The 25,916-nt window shown below is 49.8% G+C and overlaps 1 protein-coding gene and 1 long non-coding RNA gene across 7 annotated transcripts in view; one reads left to right on the top strand and one right to left on the bottom strand.

The window, feature by feature from the left end:
• The window catches only part of NECTIN1 (nectin cell adhesion molecule 1), a 91,559-nt gene extending 78,381 nt beyond the window's left edge, over positions 1-13,178 (top strand). Inside the window, exons 9-11 of one of the 6 annotated variants that reach the window (XM_039565029.1) lie at positions 2,884-2,993; positions 4,671-4,715; positions 9,188-9,327. In XM_039565029.1, coding sequence (XP_039420963.1) covers positions 2,884-2,993; positions 4,671-4,715; positions 9,188-9,236 — 204 coding nt within the window. In that variant the 3' untranslated portion in view covers positions 9,237-9,327. Of the gene's footprint in view, positions 1-2,883; positions 3,068-4,670; positions 4,716-9,187 lie in introns of those variants that run through there. The other 5 variants (XM_039565027.1, XM_039565031.1, XM_039565032.1 and 2 more) reach the window with 5 other exon arrangements.
• Positions 13,179-23,926: 10,748 nt separating this feature from the next.
• LOC109145222 lies at positions 23,927-25,463 on the bottom strand. Its single transcript, XR_002046501.1, has 3 exons — positions 25,310-25,463; positions 24,667-24,790; positions 23,927-23,984 (listed from the first exon to the last, which is right to left on the bottom strand). It is a non-coding gene; the product is annotated as an uncharacterized LOC109145222 (long non-coding RNA).
• Positions 25,464-25,916: the final 453 nt, after the last annotated feature.

Here is a 25,916-nt window from a genome sequence, read left to right as displayed (position 1 = left end):
ATGCAGATGCAGGCAGCTGCTCTGGGGTATCCGTGGTTCTGGGATCCTTGAGAGGGAAAGGCACAGCAGAAAGGCAGGATATTCTTGTTCTGCCTGTACTTCATCCGGAGATTCGGCTTGGGAGGGGAGTGAAGAAGATGAGAGTGGAAGGGAGCGGATTCTGCAGGAAAACGGGGAGGGTGCACTCAGCTTTAAATGAATTGTGCAAAACCTCGTAATTTGGGATAAACCAGATTTATCACGAGGCGGCATGAAAGGCACTGCCTGGGGTTGGCGATTTCACAGCACTAGAACGGGAGTCAGGGAGTGATTAGAGATGGAAAAGAGCGAGGGAGGGGGGAATGGGAGAGGTGCCAGGAGAAAATAAAAGAGGCAGGTGGAGGAGGAACCTCCAGAGAGGGTGTGCAGGGACGCGTGTGTGGACGTGTGCTGGCAGGGGACCAGGACAAAGGGAGAGGCTGGGGCACGTCAGCAGGGTCAGGATACCTGCAGGAGGGAGCAGAACTGGGAATGAATATGTATTTTCAGGTGTTGCAGGCTGTGGGAAAGCCAGCACAGAGCTGACAGCCCCGAAACGCCCGAGGACAGCGGCGTGGACACTGAGGCTGCAGGAGTGCGTGTAGGGGTGGCAGGGCTGCCTACAGTGATTTCTCGGAGCAATTTTGGGGTAACAGCGAGGATATCAGAGCAGGAAGGGGATGGAGAGTGTGTTTGAGGTGTGTGGGTGCAGGCAGGTGTGCTCTGCCTGTGCTTTTGTGTCAGGTGGATGCTCCGGGCGTGTGTGAGAGGCAGCAGGAGCCAGAGAGAGGTGGAGGCAGGAGTGAGTGGAGGAGCAGAGCTGTGATGAGTGTCCGTGTCAGCAGGGCCCATTTGCACAGGTAGAAGGGGAAGTTTCATTGCTGCAGACAGCAAAATAATTCCTCTGGGTTTGCAGGGCAATTACCGGGGTGCCGATGGCGCTGATTTACACCGAGCGCTTGCGTGAGGCAGTGCCGGGCCTTGTATACAAGGCACATTATTGATATTGTAATAAATTCTGCTCTCAACAGGCAGCAAGGAGCAGGAGGGAGCCCAAGAGTGGGAGAAAGGGAGAGAAATCCATGGAGAAAACACCTCCTGTGGGGAGGAAGCGGGAGAGGAGTGAGGCAGAGTAGACAGGATAGGAGTGAGGAGGTGAGACTTAGTCTGCCTTTCTCCAGGAGTAGGGGAGGTACTGAGACACAAAATTCAGGGGAAAGAGCTCTGCAGGGCCTAGGTTTAGGTCTGGGACTGGAGCTGGCATTGCTATTCCTATTACCCAGGCCAAGCTCTGGGTCCAGACACGAGGCAGAGGCTCCATAGGACGCGCAGCTTTCATGCCAGCAACGCGCCACTGCCATCTGGCCACCAAGGGCAGGGCAGAGGTGACCTCCAGCCCTCTGCTCCTCCAGCCTCCAGCTTTGCTGAGCACTGGGAATGCTGCTGCAGCCCCGTTCCCCATCATTCCCCTCATCCCCGTGGCTGAGGGGCAGGATCAGAGAGCCGAGCCCTGGCACAGGCCAGCGCAGCAGGCAGGGATAATCACTGACTGAACAACCCCTTCCAGCAGCAGGCACTCAACCAGCTCATCACAGGGCTATAAACTTGTGAAAACGGCTCAGCCACAGCTGGTGGGTGGCTGAGGACACTTCCAAACAAAGAGGAGAAAAACATTTTCAAATTAAACGCCTTTTGCATCATTGCCATGCGGTGCAGCCATTTTGGAAAGGGGAGAGAGAGCCTGGAAAGCTGTTTTGTTTGGATGAGACAACTCTCTCCTCTCAGAGAGGCTCAGCAGATGCCTGGCTAATGCTGGCACCGAAACCAGCCCTAAAAGTGAGGATTAAAGAAACTCCACGGGGCAAGAAGCCAGGATCCCCCTCACACCGTGGGTGTGTGGCACCGAGGCTCCTCCTGGTGATCCGTATTCCCCACGGAGCCACGAGCTCTCTGGGCCATCCTGCCTTCCAGGCTTCTCCCGTTAGTATTTGCATGAAGGATGCCCGGCTAGGAATGATCAGACAAATTGGATAATACTCCATTCATGCAGTTCTTGCTGATAAGCCTGCTTAGGGAAGGAACACCCAGAAATATTTCCATGCCAAAGGAGGATGCTTTCAGCATCTCTTAGGCCGTGTTACAATGACAAAACCGTGCTGCAGAGTTAATCTGCAGTGCCAAGCTGTGCAGCCAAGCCTCGTGTTAAAAGAGGCGCTTCAGAACTCCACAGTCCCCACACCGGGGCGAAACAGCCGTGGTGGCCAAGCAGTGTCATTGCCCTGTGGCCGTGCCTTTGGAGTTCTGGCTTTAAAGCCATTCCCTCCTGGTATCTCCTTCCCAAACCCCAAAACTCAAACCAATGATTTTCACTCATGTCCCCAAACCTGAGTTTGCAATGAATCCCAAATTCTTGGGTCAAAACAGAGAGCTCAGGTGCGTGATAAGGTCTGAATTCACTGATCCAGCCCCAGCTAAGGAGAATGCTGATCCCAGAGGGGTTCAGTGGAAGACGAGAGCAGCGAGATGCTGCTGGGAGCAGCCCCAGGGAAGGGGCAGTGGCTGGGAGTGCTGCCAGCCGGGGCTGGGTCACTCAGCTCTGCATTTGGGGGAGCAGTGCCTTCGGGACTTTTGCTTTGATTTGGGATTTTACCTGACTGATTATTCATTACCTCCCTACCTCCCTCTTTTTAACTGTTTTTTCTTCCTCCTCCTCTCCCTCCTCACCCTTTTCTTCTTTCTTCCCCTTCACCCCCCGTGTCCTGTCTCACCCCTCACCATCTGCACGGACCCTCTGTCCTCACTCCCCACCTCCCCCCGACTCCTCCCTCGTGTCCCCCCACCGCCTTGCTGCTCTCTTCTCTCCAGAACCCTGGCAACAAGGACTGTGATGTCCAGTATGCAGAGCTGGACACGTCCGCTCTGGCCGCGTCACCCAGCCCTCGGACCTCCATCCATGCTGGCGGAGACCTAGTCGAGTATGCAACCATCCAGCCCAACTTACGCTAGCGCATGTCACTCTAGGCCCTTTCCCCTCAGTTCTGGCCTCAAGGTACACATGGCACTCTGCCTTCCTCACTGCACCCCTCAAAGTCACCGCTGCCCTCTCCCTGGATTCCTCCCTCCCTGTGGAGCGCTCCCTCTGCATCCCGTCTGTCCCTCCCTGCCTGCTCTGTCTCTCTCTCCACTGCCCTGGTGTTTGGGGGTGCTGCCAGGAATGCCTTTGCCTTGCCTTGCCTCTCTGCATGCTCTTTTCTCTGTGTTTCCCTTCGCTTCCTGCAGCCAGGCATGTGTGAGAGGGGCAGAGGGTTCATGGCTTCGTGTCAGAGCAGGGGTTTGCCCCCGGCTCCAGGTGGGTTGGAAGTTCCTGCTCTGGTTTGGGGAATTTCTGCAGCACCTGTGAGGAATCAGGAGTCAGAGATGCTAAGAGGGCTTTTCCAGGCCAGGACAAGGAGGGGAGGGAAAGGAAAAGGGGGCTGGTGGAAAGGGAAATTAAAAAAAAAAGAGCTTGTGTGCACGTGGAAGTAACTGTAGAGAAGACGGAGCATATGTGCATGTGTGAAAGAACAAGGTGGGAGAGGATGTGAGAGAATATAGGAACACCTAAAGGTTCCTGCAGCTGAGAGACTCCGTGGATAAGAGGCAGGCAGAGAGCGACTGCATGCGACAGTAACAGGGCTGGCGTGGCGTGGCCTTGGTGCAGGTGGCAAGTTTGGGTGCTTGGGAGAGAGATTGTTTCCCTTGGTGTTCTCCTTCTCAAAACTAGACCCAGACTGAGCCCTGTTCTCCTGATCAAGTGTGACCAAACTTTTTCAAGCTCAGGTCCTGTGGCAGGGAGTGATTAGGGCTCAGTTGGTTTTTCTGGACCATCTCCAGTGACCCTTTGAATGCTGGTTTTTTAGTCGAAAGGGGTGACTTCAGCTCTTCCTACATTCCCTTGCCCCATAATCACCGCTTTTTCTCAGTTGTTAAAGCCACCGGGTCCCTGAAAGGGAGACATCTCTCCTTTCCCACCTTTGCTGGATGATGAGAAGAGTTTTTGGCCAAGGAAATGCCACTGGTACCCCTCTCCTTGGCTCCAGCTCTCCGTCACTCCCGCGTATTCCCGAAGCTGTGGTGACTCCAGGTTCTGCCTTGCTCCTTCCCCTTTATTTTGCTGCCTTTCCAGCAGCAGGAAGGGGCTGTGGGTGTAAAGGGAAAGAGAAAAGGCAGACGGCAAATGTAGAGGTGCTTTGCAGGTCCCTGAATCCCTCCTGGTCACCCCAGGTAGACCAAAGGAGGCTCAAGAGAAGCGGCAGCTTGGGGCTGGAAAGGGACAGCTTGGAGAAGATAAAGGGAAGGAAGGAAACGAGGATAAGCAGGAGGAAAATGGCATTTCTACAAAGCCCCCTGGACAATCCTGTTGCTGAGGGTCTCCCTGAGATGAGGAACTCTGTGGGTGAGGGTGCAGCACACACACACCCGGGTGCCACGTGTGCAGGGGGCTGCTCCGGTTTGCCTCTATCCCTGTTTCCCTGGTTTTCCCATGCTGGAAGCAGCCCTGTAGTTCCCCTGCCGTAGCTGAAGCCCTCCTAGGTGAGTGTCTGCAGCAGCCCCGGCCGGAGCAGATCCGTAACCTCTCTCTCTTGCGGTGTCTCACCCACTCCTGCTCCCAGAATGAGGATCAAGGTCTTCGTAGACGTAACGAGCGAGAGTGGACAGTAAGTTTTGGACTGGTTTGGTTTTTCCTTCTCTCCATTTGCGTGTGGGGGGCTGTTTGTCACTGGACAGAGGGGCTGGGCAGCTCCCAGGCACTTCCAGCCTCCTGCATCCTGTCTCAGATGAGAATTCCAGCCCTGAGGAAGGGGTGGTTGAACCAGCCACTGTCCCTCGTGTCCTCACCTCCCGTTCCCAACAGATTCTTGGGCTGCTCCCACTGCTCCAAACAAGGCAAGAGCTCCCTAATCCATCTTGGGAGGTCTCGCCTCGTCCTCCCCAGGGAGGGGAATTTTATTGTCAGCAAAAGGACAGTAATCCTCCAAATCCAAATTTGGAAATCCTCCCAGTCTCTCTGAAGTAAAAATAAAGCCAGTCATATGGCGCTTTGAAGGTGTAATCTCCCTGCTAAGACACACCACAGATCAGGGCAATTTCAATTTTTTTGATGCTTTTTTAATTATTTCCTCCCCCTTCACCTCCCCACACTCCGGCTCTCGGTTTTGCTTGGGAATTTCTTGTCCCTGTTGCAGCAAGAATAGCTGGAAACCATCAGACTTGGATCAGGAGCACAACAAATCAGTGACCAGGGTTCAGGTTCCCATTTCCAAATTGCAGAAGTAAAGCAAAGAGGTGGCTCCTTATTAGTTTCCCATTTTTAAATGAGGATATCAGCCCTGCCTTCACTCCAAAAGGGTGGAGAGGAGGATTTGGGAGAGAAACAGCGAGGAGGGAAATGTTTGGGGTGATTGATGGTGTGAGGTGCTGTAGGAACACAGACCAGGTACGTACCAGAGGCAGCAGGGGAAGAGAGAAGCATGCTGTGAGAAGGAATGCAACGTTCTGAGCAAGTTTTCTGCATAATTAATACTTGCATGTGTCTGAATGCACCCTTCTTCATAGGTTCTTGCTCTGTATTTTGGGAATTTCAGCTCCATCTTTTTATTTCCTGAACCCAGGGGCGAGTCCCTCTGTCCCACCTGCCCTCAGTTTTGTCCTCACAGAAGCCCAAGCTCAGGACCACTGGTTCCTGCTCATCCCTGACACATCAGTGTTTGTTCTTCACTCAGGATGGGGATTATCCAAGAACTCCCTCACAGATAAAGCATCAAACAGAGCAGGAACATGCCCAGGGATACCTAAAGTCATGGCCATACTTGGAAGTGGAAAACCAGCTTGAATGCCCCGAGTGGGGAGTTCAGACCCAGGGGAGGAGAGGATGTGAGGCTCCCAACACCATGAGGAAATGCTGCTTTTTTGGGTTCCCAGTGTATTTTCTGTCCCCCAACACCTACAGCCCCTGCACTGGCTGCTCCACAGTGGGACAGCAGCTTTGTGTGGCTGTCACTCAACAGAGCTGCTTCTTCCTGGCCATCAGCCTGTGCTGCATCCCAAAATTCAAAACCAGCAGATGAGGAGGGTCACGGTAGTAGCAGCCCAAAATTTCAGGGGTTTTGAGCAGCAGGGCCTTTTCCCAGCCAGGAAAACACAGGTGAGCACATTCCATGAGTGCAAAAATGTGTTTGCCTTCAGCTTGGCCAAGCAGAGAAAAAACCATTACCCATCCAACTCTCACCTGTAAAATCTTCAGATTTCCCAAAAAACACAGCAGAGAAATGCTCGGGTCGCTGAGAAGGAGTTTTTCACTTTCAGACCAGTAAGAACTCATTATTCTGAGATGATTAAAAGTACGGGACATGGTCAGCTGCTGCACACCTCCTGTTACCCAAAGAGCTGTTCTGCAAACAGGAGAAAAGATGGAATTGGGTGTGGAGGGATGGAGAAGGGTTGAGAGTAAGTCATGGCAGAAATGAAAGCTCCCTAATTCAATCAAATAAAGCCTGTTTAAAGGTAATCTGCCAGGCTGTCTGAAATGGATAGATTGCTGACATCCCCTTTAATCAAGCTCTTGGAAATAAAACTGAGAGGGGAGGGTGTAACCCAGATAATGAAGAATTGCATGGAGTCATGCTGGAGACGAAGGCAATTGGGAGAAGTCAGGTGGGGGAAGGTGGTAGAATCGTGTGCCAGTTCAATTTAATTAGTTCATTATCCCTAATTTAATTTCAAACTTCGTTAAAGATAAATTAGATTGGGGAAAAGTCACAGTGGGACTGGGGAAGGAAGTCAAAGGGCACCGGCTGCTAAATATGTTAAAAAACACCAGGCTGGTTTTGTTCTCCTCCCTTTTGCCACTTAGAAATGAGTTCAGGGAACAAAGCAGGAGCAGAGCAGCTCCTGGTTCAGGTGCTGAGGAAAGGTAAAAGGAGACAGGGAATTCCCTTCCTTTGGCCCTGACATTCTCCAGCTGCCCCCACCTGTGAGGAGTGAGCACAAAACAGGGGCCAGCAAGAAAAGAAGGATTTGTTTGCCCTCACCTGTGCAAACAGAAGGGCTGACAGAACTGCACTTGGTGTCTTTGGCAATGCTTCACGGGCTCCTGTCTCGTGGCCACATGAACTGGGAGATCAGCAGGAAGAAAAACTCTCTCCTGACCCAGCATATTGTCACAGCCAGCCCATAAAGAGCGTCTGACAACCCCTCTTGCTGCCCCCTGATCACACCCAGGGGTCTCTCTCCTAGGAGACCTTTCTGTCCATGAGACCTGCACACAGCACTATCACATCCTCGGCTTTTCTCTGGCACGCTCAAAAAGCACATAAACCTCCCCTCCCACTTAATTGGTAACAAATTACAAGAAACCCCCTTCGCCTGCTTTGTCTCACTAAATTTCTGTAATTAAGACAACTTCCCTTTCAGCTTAGCTTAACCCAGAAAATTAATGATCTCTATAAAGCAGGAGGAGAGCAAGGCTAAATACAGTTTTTTCCCCCTCGCAGGTGTGGAAAAGGGTTTTGTTGAGTGTGAGAGTTTTTGAGAGTAGATTGTACAGGGAGAGGGCTTTGCACCTCCCATTCTCCCTGTCTGTGAGCCCTTTTTTATCTCTTTTTATCAGCTGGGGCCATCAGAAGAACAGCAAACATTTATTTAAGGTTGAGGTAGAGTTAGTGGGGCTTTTTCATGGCCCCTGCCTTGGGTTCCTCCAGTTACAGAGCTCTAATGCTGCACTTGTCCACATTTTCACTTGGCAATTAAAAGGCTGAAGTGGACAAAGCTGTGGGAATGGCCCTCCCAAATTTAGGAGACCAGCACAGCAACTCCACTACTGACTTTTAAAAGCTCATTCTGTAGGATAAACAGTTTTGCCAGTGGAAGGGAAATGAAAATGAGGTTGACCTCAGCGCTGCTGCTGTTTCCCTGGGGCTTAGGCAAAATTTCCCTCACTGGGCTCAGCCAAGCTGTTCCCAAAATTGCCTTCATTCCTCTCCCAGCGGCCTGAGCCATCAATAAATTATTCTCAACACCTTGTTTTCTATAGGGTTTTTTTTTTTCCAAGCATCCTGGTGAAATATTCATCCAGGAGCTGGCAGCAGATGACCCGAGTGGGCTGTTCTGTTCCTTCCGGCTTTTCCTCCTGAGGGCCAGACCCTTGTCCTTTCCACTAAAATGACTGTTCCTGGGATTTTGAAAGGCAACAAGGAAGGACTCAAGGGCAAGTTGCTTGCTTCAAACAGCCCCCGCTCAAAACACAGGCATCCAAGTGTTTTCCAGCGCTGTTTGCTCCCTTTTGGAGAAGAAATTATCTCCGGCTGAGCGCCCCTGAGCGCAGGTTGGCTTTAAAAACAGCCTCGCTAAATGTCTGTCCTGCTTGGGTCATCCCGCAGGGTTTCCAAAGCAGGAAAGGGTCTGGGAGCAGGGAGGAATCGTTCCCATCTGCTGCCACCCTCTGGGGAGCCGCAGCCCTGGGCTGTGGGAGTGATGCTCCCTCCACCCCAGGAGAGCGAAGCACCCACACACACCCCGGCAAAATCACGGGCCCGACAGAGCAGCCTCGGGTTTGAAAGTGGTTTTATGTTCTCTGCAGTTGATTTGACTCACAAAACCGGCCCCGAGGCTTCTCGGGGAGCTGTTCACACACGTAAAGCCGAGCACTCCTGTCTCCCATGTAAACATCAGACACAGTAACCTTATTTTGCATCCCAAGTCCCCGGTAGGACACAGGTGCCCTTTAAATGGAAAAGCAGGGGGCTGGCTGAGATTAATGACACCTTCAAGCACTGCTTTTCCAAAACTCAGGTGTGGAAAGAGTTAGAAAGTGTGAAAATAAACTGCCCTTCCTTGGCTGGCTGCTTGTTTTGTCCAGAGAGCAGAGTATTTACAGACAAGGGACAAACCGTGCCCTGTCCATCCATATTCATCAACAATCCGGATATTTCAGGGAGTCAGACCAAAACTTTGCAGTGTGAGGATTTATCACCTGGGTTTCCATTTTCCTGAAGCAGCGAGCTCGGTGATCTGTTTAATATTCCACCCTGCTTGCTCTCTGTGTGTCTCAGCAAGGAACTGAAGAGCTGTGTGTGTTTTCTGGCCGGTGATCCCGGAGTTTTCACCCGTTGACTTTTGTCTCTACTTGCAGAACTTTGGAAAGTGTCACTCAGAGATATCGAATGCGAGTGATTACCTGACCCGCTGTTACTCACATGAAGATCGATATCTGGAGAAGATCCCTCATGTCTATGCCCCCTTGTCAGACCTCCCACAAGATCTTTATCCTCACCATTCCGACATCTCCTTCTGCTGCCCACCTCCCGGCTCCCGGGCTCCTTACATCTGTCCTAAGGAACAGTATGTGTAAAGTGTCAACACAGCAAAAAAAAAGGAAGAAACTCATGATTTTCACCTCTCCTGTCGCTCAACAACCAAGGCCTTCCAGCCACCCTCCCTTTGCCATTGCTCATTTTATCGATTGATTTTAAATCCGGGTGCAATTGCCATGATTAGTTCAAAGCGTCTGCCTGGCTTGCTAATGCTCAAGGGAACACTCTGCCTTCTCCCATGTCTCCTCCAGTACCTGCATCTTTCTTTTCTCCTCCTGGCTCTGTGTGTGCATGTGTCTGTGGGTGACAGCTGCCCCGTGGTGGATGGGATGTGCCCAACCCGCTCCAGTGTCCGTAGGTTTTTCCCCTGTGTCCATCCCCGCCCTCTTTGCACCGGAGTAGCCGGGTGCGGGTTCTTCACAGCCCTCGCTCCAGCTTGTGTGAGGTTTTACAGCACAGCCAGCGCTCACATCTGAGCCTGTGGCTTTTTCTTTCTTTTCTTTTTTTTTTAACCCCTGGCTCCTTTTCCCCCTCGGAAGTGGGGATAGCAAATCCCCGTTGTGAAGAGCTAAAAAGCCAAGATTGCTGAACCAAATCATAAGATGCTTATAATGAAAGATGCTCAAAACCAACCCCAAAATAGAGATCAGGACTTGGTTTAGGTGGTTTGTTTTGTTTCTTTTCCCTTCCTGCTCCCACTCCCAATCTCTTGGATTGACTCTTTTAAAGGGGACATATTTTGGAGTCAACACATTTGGAGAAAGCATCCTTTAAATAACAGGTCTGATAACCTGAAACCCAAAGGAGAAAATAATTATAAAGGAAAACATTTGCTCTAATTTTCCTTTCAAAGCCTAACGTGGCTCCCCACAAGCTTTTTCCCCCCTCTCTTCCTTGCATCTGTTGATTGGAATTTTAAAATTAACTCAGGCAGAATATGAAGAATAAATCAGGATTTCAGGTAATCTCCTTGCTCTTAATGAAGGATAAAAGCCAACAGAGGAATCTGGCCTTTTAACTTTTATAAAAGCATCTTAGTTTTGGGACTACACCTTTTTTTGATATTGGAATGTGTGTGGGTGTGTAAATCCAAACGTGTACATTCCTGTGACCACAAAGTGTTTTAGAGAAGGGAATTTATCTCCACATCACATTTGTGTTCACTTGTATTAGAGGAAAACAAAAAATAAATATTGATGTCCACTTCAATGTGTATAAAAACAAAGAAGAGGAAGAGGAGGACAAGGAATGAACATCCTGCCTAAGAGCTTGGCTTCAGGGATAACTTCCATCCGTTCCACCCATGGCATGGAAGAGGTGACGGCTGGAATGGTTCTGAACAAGGGGATAAAGCTTTGTGGCCAGAGGACATTTCCTTTCCTTTGGCTCAGGCTGGGAGTTTGGCATTCTGCAGACATTAAAATCCCTCTGCAAAACGTGAGGATGCCCGAGCTAAGGGCATGTGGGAGGGAGAGGTGGGCACCACGCCGTTATCCCGCTGCCCAGGCACCAAAACCTGTCAGTGCTGCTCATGCACGTGAGAAATGAAACTCCCAGCAGGTGACAGCCCCCTGCCAGGGGAGGTGTGACCACACAGATGTCCCAGCCCAGCTCCTGCCCTGCCACCCAGACTGAGGCACCCGTTTATTTCTGCGTATCTGGATCTCAGCAGCTCTGGTTGTTCTCTGCCCTTTCTGTGTCCCCATCGCCTCCAGCCTCACCCTGCCTGTCCCTCCTCCTCCTCCCCACAGCAGCACATCTGTGTTGCTCTACCTCGTGGATTCCCAGCAGGCTGACAAACACATCTGGACGAGGGAGAGGAGTTTCTGCTCTGGTTACTCGTGCAGCACAGCCCTGTGGGGGATGACACCTCATGCATGGATCCCCTGGCCCCTGAATGGCAAAAAACACCCCCAGCCCTTCCCACCCCTTCCCCAGTGCACGCTGCCACTTTGCGCTCGAGACAGGACGGTGGCTGGTCACAAGGACAAGGTTTGTGGGGGAATTGCTGCACCTGGAGAGGTGTTCTCCTGCTGGGAGGTGACCTCCCACGAAATGACAGGTGGGTGCATCAGCTGAGCAGCCTGGGGGTGCTTGTCTGGCTGAGGAGTGGATGAAGGGGCATTTTCGATGCATTTTTTGGCCAAGCTGAAATGGGCAGCAGCAGCTTTGCCACGTGCCGGTGCACAGAGCACACTCATTCCCAAAGGATCAGGGGAGTGTCATCAGGACACAGCCTTAGAGCACTCCACATGACTTTTCAATCCCATCCTGTCAGTCCTGACTGATGCAACCCTTTCTGGAACCATTTGGATTCACATTTCCTCTGCCAGTCTCCGCAGGACTCAGCCGGTCGTTCCCTCACACCAAAGGACTCCAGTGCTCCATGTCTCTATTCAGACAATGCATTTTTCCCTCTAGTTTTCTCCCCAACACACCTTGGGTACTTTCTGGTTACCACAGAGATGGAAACTGGGCGTGCTCTGAACTGAAGGCACAGCCATCACACTCACCCCACGCTGAAGTCTGCCAAATCTGCCTTTGCTCCCTCTCTTTGGAAATGTGGGGAGGTGCTGGAAAACCCACAGGTCTCTGACATCCTGGGATCAACCCAGCACCACTGACCATGAGGAAAAAGCAAGGAAGAATCCATTCCAAACTTCCCTACCTGCATGCCTGGAATAGCAGAGTGCTGCCTGTGCTGTGGTCTGATTTGGAGCCTTCACCTGATGCAGTTTCAGACAGATCCAGGAATTTAAATGACAAGTGGAATATGTTCAGGTCTTCAGATACAAGAGGAAAGAAGCCAGACAAAATGGTTGCTTGCCAGAGGAGGCAGAGAACACGTTGCAGGTGGTTTTCTCTGCTGCCCATGTCTGGGACGACGATCCTTTGACGAGGAAGGGGAAGGCAGGGATACAAACTGCAGCATTATAGAGAAACTCTGCTTGCCTTGAGCAGCTTTGAATCTGAGCTGCCCACAGAAGTCTGCCACAAAGGGTTTTACTGGGATTGCAGCAAAGCAAAAGGATTTCAATCCTCCTTAAAAAGGTAAAAGGCAGGAGAAGCCTCAGCTCAAAGCAGCAGTTTGACTTGTGCCAGCACGTGTATTTAGTCTAGGAATGGCTTGGTTCTCTTTGCCTCCCCTGAAGAGCTGGGTTGATCTCAAAAAAATGGCAAGAGGGACTGGCCACATGCCACCAAGTTCCTTTGCACCCTAGGAAAAAGGGGAAAACCCTGCAGGAAAACCCTGAAGTAAGAAATAGTGAGTCCACTGTTTTGGTTTTACAAATCTGTGCTTGGAAATGGTTCTGATTCAGGGCTCTTATTCCTCGCTCCCTTTCCCTACGGTCGCACAGCGTTTGCCCAATGGCTCCTTCCAAACTTCCCTGCTCCTGCTGCCACGGGCTTGATCCTCACTTTGCTCCAGGATAAGGCTGCCCATGCCCAGGGGGAGCTCCAGGTGCTGAAATCAGGGCCAAGGGGAGGTGTTCTTCTGCTGCCACGGCACCAATTGACTTTAAAAGGTCCCTGCTCTGGAGGCTGAGCCATCCAGCTCATTGCTGAACAAGTCCAACTGGAAACTGCTGGAGTGGGATCCAGTGGGCTGGCAGTGCATGGGAGGAACTGGTATTGTAGGTTAGAGAGGCGTTTAGGTTGAAAAGACCTCTAAGATGAAGCTGTTCTTCCTGTTACCAGGGTGAAATGTCACGGTTTCTGTTCCAAGTGTTGGTGGCACTGACACCAGAGCTCTTGCAGATGGAAAAGACTGATCACAGAACTTAAATAAAAGTGAGCTGAAGAGTTACAGCAACTCCTGTCCTGCCTGTGGGACCTGTGGGGGGTGTTTGATGTCTGCCTTGCTCCCAGGGCTGGCTTCTTGCTGAGTTGTCCCCCACATCCCTCATCCCTTGCACTTCACCCCCCAAAATGTACCCACACCCCCCAAAATGTACTCCTGCCTTCTCCCAGGGGTTGCTGCCTGTTCCAGAGGCTCCTCAGGACTGGAATATCCCACTTTTCCTGTTGCATCCCTCCCTGCCTGCAGCACAGGGGACACAGGACTCACAGGTAAGCAGAGGAGCAGGGTTCAGCGACCTCCAAGGCGATTTCTGCTGCACTTTCCTGCCCTGGCTTTGCCCCCAGAGCAATTAGGATGCTCAAGAGATGCCAATCGCCCTTCATTTTGTTTGGGAATCCTCCTCCCAGCCTCCCCCTGCACGTGGGTGGGACAGAATCAGTCACAAACAGCCGGTCCTCGGGGCCAGCAGCTATTCAGGGAAAGAAAAGGGGGGTTCCTCCTCCTCTCCAGCCCACTTCTGATGCCAGTGGCCTGATTTCCTTGTGCAGGCACTCAGCCCTGGTTCCAGAGGCAGGGGGACACTGAACCTGCACTGCGGGGGGAATGGTCCCTGAGTACATCAGAACCTCCTCGGGAGGTTCCCTATCAGACACAATTGATCAATAAACCGTTTATTGATGGAATTTTTAGCATTAACTCTGAGAGCGAAAAAGCCCCAGGATATTTCTTAACAACAAAGCTGCACTGCACAAGGATGGAGCCTCTGCCTCTGGATAAAGGCCTTTTGGAACAATTTAGCCACGGATTTGGGGTAGCAAATGGCAGAGGGACGGGGTGGGGGTTCATGGAGGGAGGGTGAAAGGGTCTGAGTGCAGCCTGCACCAGCAGTGGCCAAAGCTGGTCATTACTGGGAAGGGTTTATTGGGATGTGGGAGAGAAGCTGACACAATTCTGCTGAGAACTCCGGTGTTTCTCTGGGCTGTTTCTCAGAAATATCAAGGAGAGACACAATTCTCCTCAGGGCCAGGATATCCCACAGGATGGTGGGAGCAGAGTGCTGGCAATGCTCCCCTCAGTCTGCACAAAGACCAGTTCATCCTGTATTTCTGGAACCTGGCATCTCCCCCCAGGACTGTGCTTCCTTCCCAGAAAGGGGAAAAGAGTCTGGATTTACCTCCTGCATGGCAGTTTTTAACACATTTGCCCACAGACTGCCACCAATGCCCATCTAAACGTGGTACATCTGAGCTGAAAAGCCACCCAAAGCCCCAGTGTGGCATCAGAAACACCTTGCACAGGTGAAAGGTGCCCACTCCAACAGGGGCGCCGGGAAACACATCCATTCTGGCTCCTTTTTTATTTCCTCATGGCTGTCAGGGTCAGCGCTGAGTTTTGTGGTCCCTTTCTGCAGTGCTAGATGTCTGATCAGTGCCACATTCAGAACAGAAAACTTCCTGCTGGGTCATTTTAGGGTTGTACAGGAATTTATGCATCTATTCATATGTGTAAAACTAAAGTACAGCTCTTGGACTGCACTAAGTATATCAAACCTATCAAAACACTTACACAGGATAAGTAAATTGGTACTTATGTAGTGTAAGGTGAAGAGCTGCTGTTTTACCACCTAATCACCTTCATAAAGATATTTTCCTCCTAGAACTAAAATAGAGGCCCCATGGAGGGTGGAGGATGTTCAGAGTGGGGCGGGGGAGCTGCAGATTCAAAGCCAGCACAGGAAAGGGCTGCACTGAAGATTTCACATCCCAGCTGCAAACAGGGCAGGCTGAGCTCTTTATTTTCTTTTTTTTCCCCTCTACTGTCATGCTCTATTTTCTTCCACTTTATGGCAGATGGGAGGTGAGGTTTTAAAGGCTGCCAAGAATGCATCCAGCCCTGCTCCTCTGGGGGAACAGCACCATAGACGGAATGAACTTTCTCCAAGCTGCCTCCCACCCCCAGCCTCCCCTCTCCCTCATAATCCAGGCTCAAGTGCCATCATTTTCATATCACTACTAATTACATTAATTATTCTCCTCAGCATAAAACTCATTAAGCTGGAATTTACGGTTCATTAAGTCAGAGCCAGGGTTCTTCCTCAGTGCAGTGTTGTGGGGTCAGGATTATTTCTGTCCTGGCTGGGGGCAGGTTCTAATCCGTGTCTGCCTTGGCCACGCTCAGCAGCACCTGCTGAAGTGCGACCAAAGTCGTGTGTGCCACCTCAGGGGTGTCACAGCAGGCAGGGGGGTGCCTCTGAACCCCAGGAGCACTGGAAAGGTCAGCGCTGCTGGTGTGAAATGTGGTTTGTTACAGCTCAGGGGACACCAGGTGTGATGAGCAGAGCGGGAGCAGCCGAGGGAGTGCTTGAGGCAGGGTGATCCAAGGTGCAGCGGGATGTGGGGAAGGGTTGGTAGCTCAGGAGATCCAGCTCCATGTCTGGTGCAGAGCTGCCCTGAGCCTCTGGAAGTCACTCCCAGCACAGGACACAGAGGATTTTCTGCCTGAGCTAAGGCAACGCACTCAGGAGGCTGAAATAGGAGTGAGATGTTCTCCAGAGCGACCTCACACCTACTTCAGGGGTGTCCAACCACTCCCTCCGAGTGCCATGGGCTGGAAAGGCCATCCTGGCCATGCCTTTGGGGTGACAGCAGTGGCAAGTGCCAGTCCACCACGTGCCTTTTGCCAGCTGGAGTGTTTATCCCACCTGCACTCCCTGAAACCCGGAGGTGATGAGCACTTCCACTCTCTGGGTGATGGTGTCACCTCCTCCCCTCGCAGGGACACCTCTCTACTTAACCAGCACCTGCCCTACTCCTCAAGAGCAGCCAGGAGTGATGTTCCACCACTTTTGGAGAGTGAAAACCGAGCTGGGAATGGCAGGGAAGGAGGAACAAGGAGAAGCTGCACATGCCCTGCCTCGGGCTCCTCAGCAGACAGGGTTCCCCAGTCCCAGACTGAGCCCAGGAGCTGGAAGGAATAGGCAGGATCGCTTCCTAATGGACCTGACCGACAGGGAATCCGTGTCCTGAGTGCAGTCCCTCCTTCTCACACTGCACAGGTTCCTACCACGCTCCCTAATTACTGTAATTAAGTAGTCACACTGAGTGATGTTAGACATGGGGTTCAGAGTCGTTACAGCCCTGCAGGAGATTAAACCAGCCCCATCTCCAGGGTCTGAGCTCTTCTCTGTCGTGGTGATGATGGGTTAGAGCAGGAGACAGAGCTCTGAGCTCTGAGACACGGGGCCATGTCATTTGTCACGGCTCTGGGGTCACAGCATCCTGTCATTGCCTGCGACCTCCACATCCCTGCAGCTCCCAGAGGTGCAGGACTGTCTGGAACAGTAGATTTGAAGCCCTGGGAGGGTGAGCTCCTTGTGACTGGCACAGAGATGATGCCTGCTTGTCTATTTTGCCATCTGTCAAGCACAAGGGTGTAAATGTACAGCTGGATTTGTGCAAGTCCTGCAGAGCAGAGAGAGGCCCATTCTCATTTTATTCACTCAGTAGCCACCATTTTCTCTCTCTTCTGGTCCCCTTTAGGTAGGAATTCTGAGATTAGACAGCAACCAGGTTTGATCATGGAGTTTAAATCCATTTCCTCATGGTTTTACATCAGCCTGATTAGCTGGGAAATGGCCTTTCCTGAGGCACTGGCTGACAGTAGCAGGGGACTACACTGGAGAGAACCTTTTCAATCCCACATCTGCACTCCCTCCCTCCCTCCCTCCCTCCCCAACCTTTCCTTTCCTCGGGGGCACCCAGTGTTTTGCAGTTCTGTTCTCACAGTACAGGAGACAGGGGCTCAGTTCATACACAATTGGCATCTAATTCATTTCTCTGTGAATGTGAAAATCAATAGTGTTTATAGAACCCACAAAGGCCCTCCCATCGGTCACTGTCCTTGTTAGGCTCCTTTCTGGCTGCCAAAAGATCCTTTCAGGAGGTGATTCTACGAGCTGAAGAAGGAAAATAATGATCCCCACATCTTTAATGAAGCCTGAGAAGTCTCCAGGCTTCCGCTCTTGCCCAGAGCAGAGGGAAGGAGTTTCTTGGTAATTTTATGGGATGGACTGGCTTTTCTCAGAATTTTGCCCGGATAGTCAAATTCTGGTGCTTGGTTTAGCTCCAATTAGGCTCCAAGTGCCTTCTCACACATGCAAGGACATGCATTTCTTCAGCAGATGTTCCATGATTTCAGCTCTACTTGTGCTTGCAGATTTTGTGGGCACAACACTGAAAGCCAAGTTCGGGCTGCCCTAGAGCACCAGAGCTCCACATCTTTTTTTTTTTTATTATTATTATTAATAATAATTTATATTTTTAATCTTTTTCTTCTGTTTCCTGTGCCTCTAATTTTATCTCTAGGAGGTATCCTCAAGCCAGTGTTGGATGTCTGTGTCCTGCCTGTGCTAGGAACAATTCCAGCCCCGTGGTCAGCTGCTCCATCTGGGGATGTTCCAGGGGTTTGTACAGCTGTCGACTGCTCCCCTTTTCCATCTGTTTGTCTCCTCCCTGACTCATCCGTCCATTCCACCATTCCCAGCATGGCAGCACCACCTGGAGCTGTTGGAGAAGGGAGTTTAGCAGAGCAGGGAGCCCAGGCTGAGCTCTCCCATTTGCAACTGCTCTTTTTTTTCCCTTTTTTCCAGTGTTTGCCTTCCAAATCCCACGGAATTGTTACTAATATTCCATCCCTGCTTATTGATGGGAAACCAGCTGGAGTGTGATTGCCTGTTATATCTCAGGGCCTGCTGATAAATGTTGCTGCTGAGCTGGCCATTTCCCAGCTGCCCAGGCCTCAGATCCAGAAAACTTCATTTTTCTTTTCCCTAAAACACCCAAACTGATGGGCAGCGCATTCCTCTGGATTTACACCCATCCCGAGTTGGCTCCGGTTCTGGAAGGGCTTTTAGGCACACACAAAGGGCTCAGCTGCACCTTGCTGGCTGCTCCAGGGCTTTTTCCAAGTATTTTCAGCTCTTCCACAGCTCCATCCCTCTCCTGGAGGGCAGCAGCATCCTGGGTTGGGATGGGCCTGAGGCAAGGAGCCCGAAAATGGCTTCACATGCCCTGAAAAGAGGGAGCTGATCCTCCCCTGAGCTGGTTTAAAGACGTGACTTGGCTTTTCATCACCAGCAGCCTCAGAGCCCCAGGACCATCCACTTTTCCACCTGCTGGTCCTCAGGGAAAAGCAGGGATCAGCAGGAGATGAGAGCAATGCTCCCAGTCAAGCCCAAGGGTAGGAGAAGCCCGCAGGAATCGGGCTCTGCGCCGTTCTCACTCATGGGGAGCAATTTAGAGAGACAGCAAAAAAAAACCTTCAGAGCTCAAATTCATTCTTTTTCTTTGGTTTTTTTTTTTTTTCTCCTTTTTGGAATTTTTTTCCCCCCAACATGATACAAATACAGTCACAGAGCTCCTCAGAATATTTAGATTTTTTTTGTTTGAGCACCAGATTCCTCTGTTCCCATTCGCTCAGCTAATTACCCTTTTAGCTTGCTTTTGCTCTATTTTCACAGATCTCCTGGTTTATTTATATCCACCTATCTATAATGATTTCAGAGCCATTACTCACAGCAGCACCAGGAAACATTGCATTTCCCAATTTACAATTGCAATTATGATATCCGTCAGAAACAAATGCAGCTGCCTTTAATTTTAAGCAATATTTTGATCATTGTAATTAAAAAAAGAACTTATGGCACTGCACGCATTAGAGAAATTAATGTAATTTCCTGGCTGCCTTAAAAGGCATGCAAATAGTGGTCGCTGGATGAGAGATTTAGGGGGAGAATTAACCCTTTTTGGTTGCTTTTACCACTCTTCAAGGCACGTTGAAAGCCTTAATGATACGGTTTTTAAGACTTAACTTCAGTGTAGAATTTAATATATGAGTTCTTTGTCCTTCAACTTCTTTTTTCTCCTACTTTCTCTTTCTGAAATTGCTAGTTATTAAAGGATTTATGTGCAAACAAGACCATTTTCCTGTCACTGCTCATTTCAGCTCGCCTGTTTCGATGTGTGGGGACAGATGAAATCCAGTTGCTGATATTATAATCATTGCCACAATTGCACATTACAAACTCAGTAACAAACTCTGGCAGATCCTGGGTCTGCATCTCACTGTGCTTTACAACAAGGAGAATTTACAGCCTGAATTTGGATTAATGACACAAAAAAAGCATCTCTGAGGGAAGCAAGGATCCAGATGAACAGACACAGAACATCCTTTTCATGGACATTGAGCCTCATTCAATTAATTTTAATGTGCTGCTTTAGCCATGAAAGGTGGAAGTTTGACTTGTTGTTGTCTGAGCAGCAGGGGATTCATCAGTGCATGGCTTTTCTTGTTGTGTTATTTGCTTGCTCCTTTATCCAGATCCTTTGGCCACTGGATGCCTTTCCCAGCTTGGGGCTTGTTCTGCAGCAGTGAAATGTTAATAACAGGCACATGGGAATTGGCAAATGTGGGCAAACACAGGATTCTCCCAACTTTCTGTCCTTTCTGAGACTCTAAAATAAATTAGGAGGAGAGGTGGCCACAGCTCTTGTAGTGGACAGGATTTAGTTGTTGTTCTTATCACTGTTTGTGCTGTGATTATCCCTGGCTGGTGCTGCACCAGTGGGAAATGTCCCTGTTTTGAAACAATGACAAAAATGTTGGGAAAAGGGACATTCTGTGGGATCAGCAAACACACACACACAGCCTGAGAAAGTGTGGGTGGTCAAGGATCACGTTGGATGAGCTGGGGGAGAGCAAAATGACACCAAACTAAATGATCTCATCATAATCCCCTCTGCTCTGCCTCCTATTTCTGCAATCTGGTAACGGGTCTGATCACAGCTTTCCATCAGGTCCAAGATGATCTTGAGATAATTTGATGTCTGCCAGTAATAGGTAAAGACAAAAAGCCTTTTTTTTTCCCCTTTAAGCACCCAGAGCTACAGAAAAGAGACAACCCTATTGCAAACAGAAAATTTAAGTGCGAGAGAGGAAGGATTGGCTCCTTTTAGGAATTTTCCTTCAGGACGGCACCTCATCAGGGTGATCACATTCTTAATTTCAGCCTGCAAAGATCAATCCAGTTCAAGGAAATCAAGCTGCAGTCAGTTGTCTGCACATCAGTGCTCGGAGCATGGAGCAATAATCAGTCTCTGATCAGAACTGGCTTTGCCATTATCTGCCTGGTGCTGGGCTATGATATATGAAGCAATTTTGGCTGCGACAGTTTCTGTTCTGTGTGCAAGCAGCTCCTGACTGGTAAAAACTATACAGAATTGTTTGGGTTGTTTTTTTTTTCCCTTTGTGCTTTCTTTTTTTCCTTACAAAGGAGCAATATTTTAAACTAAAAGGAGTTTTCAAACCACAGTCACCATCATTCATCTTTACAGTCCCGGGGTAGGAACAATCTCTTCATTAGACACTGAATTTTTCTCCATTACTGCATTATCTGAATGCATTTATTCGGTCATTTATTAGAAGTCACTTGATGGGGTGCAGGGAAGGAGAGGACTAAATTAAAGCAAAAGGGCTGTGTGTGTAAACACGCCTGTATATTCTAAGTGGAGAAGTCTATAAAAATATTCCAACTTAATAACAGCCATAACTCTGGAACTCGCAGTGAAAACACCTCACTTGCTGCAGTGATAAGGAGGGGGTGAAGGGAAAAAAGGGGTTTGGCCCAAGCCCCATCTGCCAGAGGATTTTTATCCAGCTGGGGCTGAGGAAAAGTGATTTCTCTTTGAATGTTGCATCAGCATCCAACTCTGTGCTCAGGGGCAGCCTCGTCTGTCTCAGGCCACGATTGTCTTGTTGGCTGCACTTTGTTTTGGGAGATCTGCAGGCAGCCAGGATTGAAGTGTAGCAGGGTTTGATCATGCCAGGTTTTTGCTTTTAGGATTCCCCAGGCCTGGCCTGTGCTTTGTGTTCCAGGAGCGCCTCAGGGCCAGCTGATCAGAGGCTGGGGGTGGAAATGCAGCTCTCACCGGGATCAGATGCAGATGGAATGGGCACCACCTCATCAGCACTGCAGGGCAAACCCCTCCTGAACCCAAGGCAGCAGAAGGGGCTCACTAATGGAAGAGAATAAACCACAGGAGATCCTGAATGGAAATGCGAGGCACCAACAAATTAATGCTGGGAATTTCAGACTTTATGGACAGGTCTTGCTGTTTTCTTTCTGTTCAGAAGCCGGGTGAGCTCACTGTAGAAACCAGAATGCTCTGAAGATGGAGAACCTTGTTCTCCCACAGCAAAAGCCTCCCTTCTGCTCCCTGCTCATCTCCTCCAAGCCTGGGTTTTCGCTCACACTCCCCCTCCCACCCCTTTTGCTCCTTACATTTCTTCTCTTGGCTCAAGCTCTGTGCCAACAATGCCCATTTCCCCCAAACAGCACGAGCTCCTTCAGGGCAGTGCTGCAGGTTGTTCTCCGAGGAGATCACACCTTTGATGGAGTCAGAACATTGCTTTTCCACCCAACATCGTGCCTGGAGCTTGGCTGAGGAGACCAAAAAGCCTCTCCCCCATTTCTGTGCATGTCACACCATCATTCCCAAGTTAGTTCTCCTAGGATGCTTGTGAGGCTGCTAATTTTAGAAGATCTATCACTGTTTCCGGGTTTATTTTGATTCCCCTTCTCACTTTTATTAAAACAGACAAGTCTTCCCTGCATATTCCAGAAGGCTGCCATGGTTTCTCCAAGGAGATTTATAAAAACTAAACCAAAAAAGGGGACCATTTCCATCCAAATACTCTTAAAAATTTAACAAAACCACACAACAGCTCATAGCTCAACAGGAGCATTTCATCTTTTATGCTTAATTTCCACTGTGAATCTCTCCCTCAGAAGTGTGCTCATGTAGCCAATTGCACAGTGAAAATGCCAGACTGAAAAACAAATGCAGCGCAGGCATTTGGCCTCTCCAAAAGATAGCAGGACATAAAGCAGGATTATGATCCCAGAATGCAATAAAAAGAGATAAAAAAATTCTTAAGAGATCAAAGTAATTTCGGAAGCAAATGAAACGCTTACATGGGAATCAGACCTTTTAAATGGGAAGAGAACAAATGGCATCAGCCTGGATTCGTGTCAAGGGGGTCTAAGGGCAGATGTGTCTCAGAAACTTACTTAGGTGTTAGGTGCATCCTCAGAGTGAAATCAGGGCCAGGAGGAGGAGGAAAACTGAGCTGCGGAGGTCACCTGAGGTCCCCATGGAATGAGGAGTGGGCTGTGAGAGGGTGGAGAGCTGGGAAAGGTCAGGTTTGTGGCAACAGCAGGTGTTTGCAGTCACTTGTTTGTAGATGAACAGCCATGAGAAGAGAAGGCCCTTTGCAGCCTAGAACTTGACAGACACCCAGAGCAGGGAGATTCTGAGCTCTTCCTGGCTGGAAATCCTCTGTGCAAACCCCATCCTGATTAGGGAATTACCCAGCAGATAAAGCAACACTTCCCTGCTATCACTCACACCGGAGAGGGGACCCCCAGCCTGGACTGGGAGAAAACACCGGGATTTCGTGGTGTAAATTAAGGAAACAGCTGTTCAAATGACACCGGTGAGCAAAGCCGAGCAGTTGGAGATGAAAATATTATATTATAGCCATCTTTCAGCCTTTCCTTTAGGAACCCCAAGCAGATGGAAGGGTCAGCATTCCCCATTTTAGAGGTGGCAGAGTAATGCACAGAGGGAAAGAAATAGCTCGATCCTGACCCAATAGCAAAGGGGAAGGAGGAACGGGGAGTCTGTGTGGAAAGAGGGAACGACAGCGAAATGAACACCAAGGAGAGAAAGCAGGCAAAAAAGCGAGAGGAAATCCAAGTCTTTGGAGGCAGAAGCTCTGTCTGAGGGGGCGGCTGGTCCAGCAGAAGGGCTGGGGGTGCAGCAGCTCCTCAGCCATTGCTCACTATCTGTGCATAGATAGGGCTGCTCAGCATTGATGGATGCCGGTGCTGGCAGGGGAGCCGAGCCTCTGAAACAAAGCCCTTTGACAAAGTTGTTAATTAGATCCAGCGCCTTATCACCAGCACGGGCTTTCCATCTATTTCCCCTCATGAATTGGGATCATTCCCAGAAGAGACACAAAGGGAAGGGGACAAGCTGGCCCCCAAACCCAGCTGTGATCAATTCCAATTTGCCTGGGACGCGTTACACTTTTTTGTCTCACCTGACACGGGCTCGGAGTAGCAATTTTTGAATGTCACAGCTCACGACCTTCACCTCTGCTGCCTTCTTTCAGGATTCATCCCCGCTCAGGCTGGGGAATGAGGAAGGTGCAGCAGCCCTTGGGAGACGGTTTCAGTTTTATGCCCGGCATGTTCAGCTTTGGATCTTCCATTGAAATCAGGGAATTTGTTAAGCTGATGAGGGAAGGCTGCAGTAGAGAAACACAATAGCAGAGTGGGATTAGGCCTGGAGTAAGTGTCTGTACTTTGGAGGATTAATGAGAAAACTGCAATGGATTTTACATGGTGAAAAGGATTTGCTGAATGCTTTAGGTGAAATGAAATTAGTCCCACTCATGCTCTCTGAGCCTCCAAGCAGGAGAGGAGACTGGCACCCTCCCATCACGTGTAATAACCAGATCCCCTCCAGCTGCTCTTCTTTATGGAAAATTCCAGTGCAACACTGCTGGCTATTTATTTCCATTTAGGATGGCAACCCAGGCTCCATCTCTGGGCAGAGAGAAATCCTAATGAAGCCAGCTCTGTGTCCAGGGACTCCGAGGTTCCCCGAGGTTGAAAGTGAGGAGAAACACTTGCCTCAAACAGTCCAGCTGCTCAAAATCCTCACAGGAGAAAAGGCTCAGAAAGACAGGCCCTGAAATGGAGAGGGGAGAAGGAACAAGGGTTCTTTAACACGTTGATTTTTCAGGGGAAAGGTAGATGGAGTAAATAAACATGCGGATGGATGAAATCGTCCCGGCGTCACGCTGGCATATGAGGGGTACCAGGGAAAGGCTTCCCAGATCCCTGATGGAGGGGACAGATGGGAAAAAGGGACTTGCTGATGCTGGAGCAGTTACACTGCCCAGGGCTGCTGCTCCTGGAAACAGAAGAGGCCACTGAGAGCAGCTTGGGCTGGCTCGTGCCTCCTGTGTGTTGCCTTCCAGTCCATCATTCTTTCTAATTAGGCACCTCTGACACACAATTAATCCTATTTGCCTGCCGGCTTTTTTATCTTTCCTTCTGCTTTTATCAGACAGGGAATTAGACTCTACTCGCATGTAAAGTGCACTGCACGGACCTGGCTTTTCGAGGGGATTTGGAGACTTTTCAGAAGGCAGTGCCTAACCCATGATCTTAAAAGTTTGTTAGGAGTAATTAATTTCTTTCTCTTCTCTTCTTTTTCTAATCACTAAGTGCTGATTTCACCTTTGCTCAGACAAGCAGAAAGGCACAGATGTGAGGGTGGGTCAGTGCTCAATTCAACTCAATTCAGTAAATCCCAGTTTTCGGCCTCCTCTGCTCATTTTATCCACTGTCCCCATCCCAGGCTTCACCTGCAAATTCCACGGACCTCCACAGCTGCATTTGCAGGCCACAACTTCTCTTACCAGGAAAGGAGGTGAGGACTGAGACTTTCAGGTCCCTTTTTCACTTCCTGAAAGGATTGGTCTCACCAACCTCCAAGAAAGAGAAGGAAAAAAGACATTAAAATTCTTGAACTCACAGCATGAGCACTTGGGCAATGTGGCAGGTTAAATCTCACTCCTTCCTGGGATTTCCCCATGAAGTGCCTTCCCCTTAACTGGGAAAGAAGGAAAATCTTTCTGCACTCAGGCAAGGTGAGGATGGGTGGCAGATAAGGTCTAGTGACCACTGAATCCAATACTTCTTCCCGTGCCCAGGTCAGAGAACAAAGCTTCCACACAGCCCAGCACCCTTCTCCTGGGAATAGGGAATAGAAAATAGGGATCCATTCCCTTTTCAGAGGTATTAAGCTCCCTCCCAAGCAAATTCACCCTTCCAGGCCCCTCCCTCTACCAGCTTCATATACCTCCAAATGCATTTACAGCTTCACCCTCAGCCATGTTTTTGTTCTTGTTGGGAGTGGGGACGAGAAAATTGTAATAATAGGAGGCGTACACTTGTTTAGGAAATGAAGAGGCAGGAAAAGGTCAGGCTGCTCCCCCTCCCTGTTACCTGTTCAGCAAGAGCTGTCTTCCCCCATCAGCCCTAATTCCAGCCCTCCTCACAGCCACCCTGGGGATCAGCCTGTTAGTCCCTCCTTGTTCCAGCGGTGCTTTTGATTCCTGTAAAACAATTACTAACAAGACACTTCTGACTGAGCAGGTACTGCGGAGAGCTGCACTTTCCCCACCAGCTTCCTCTGCTGCCTTTTATATATCACACTGAAATGTAATTATCTTCACGGTGCAGGGTGTAAATCAGGGTGTGTGTCAAGACGATTTCCCTCAGGGTTTTATTTTATTGCGTAATAATATTTGACACAGGGCTTAGAGGTGCTGTTACCTGCCTAATCGTGTGAAACAATTTCATGTGCAAACAGCTGGTAAGTGTGAAAACTACCATAAACCAGCTCCAGGAAACGCTCTGCTTCCCTTATCTATTCTTGGAAAATACCCCCTGGCACTGGTGTTTCCCCATCAGGCTGGGAGGAGCAGCTCTGCCCTCACACAGGGAGAATCCAGCTCCATCCTCCTCCCAGCTCCTTGGTGTCTGGGGTTGGGGGAGCAGGGATTCAGGCTCTCCATCTGTGTTAAGCCCCTCAGGCCAGAAGGAATAAAAT

This window comes from Corvus cornix, chromosome 24, assembly GCF_000738735.6.
Source record: "Corvus cornix cornix isolate S_Up_H32 chromosome 24, ASM73873v5, whole genome shotgun sequence".
Lineage (NCBI taxonomy): Eukaryota > Metazoa > Chordata > Aves > Passeriformes > Corvidae > Corvus > Corvus cornix.
This window is presented reverse-complemented; position numbering and strand designations above follow the sequence as displayed.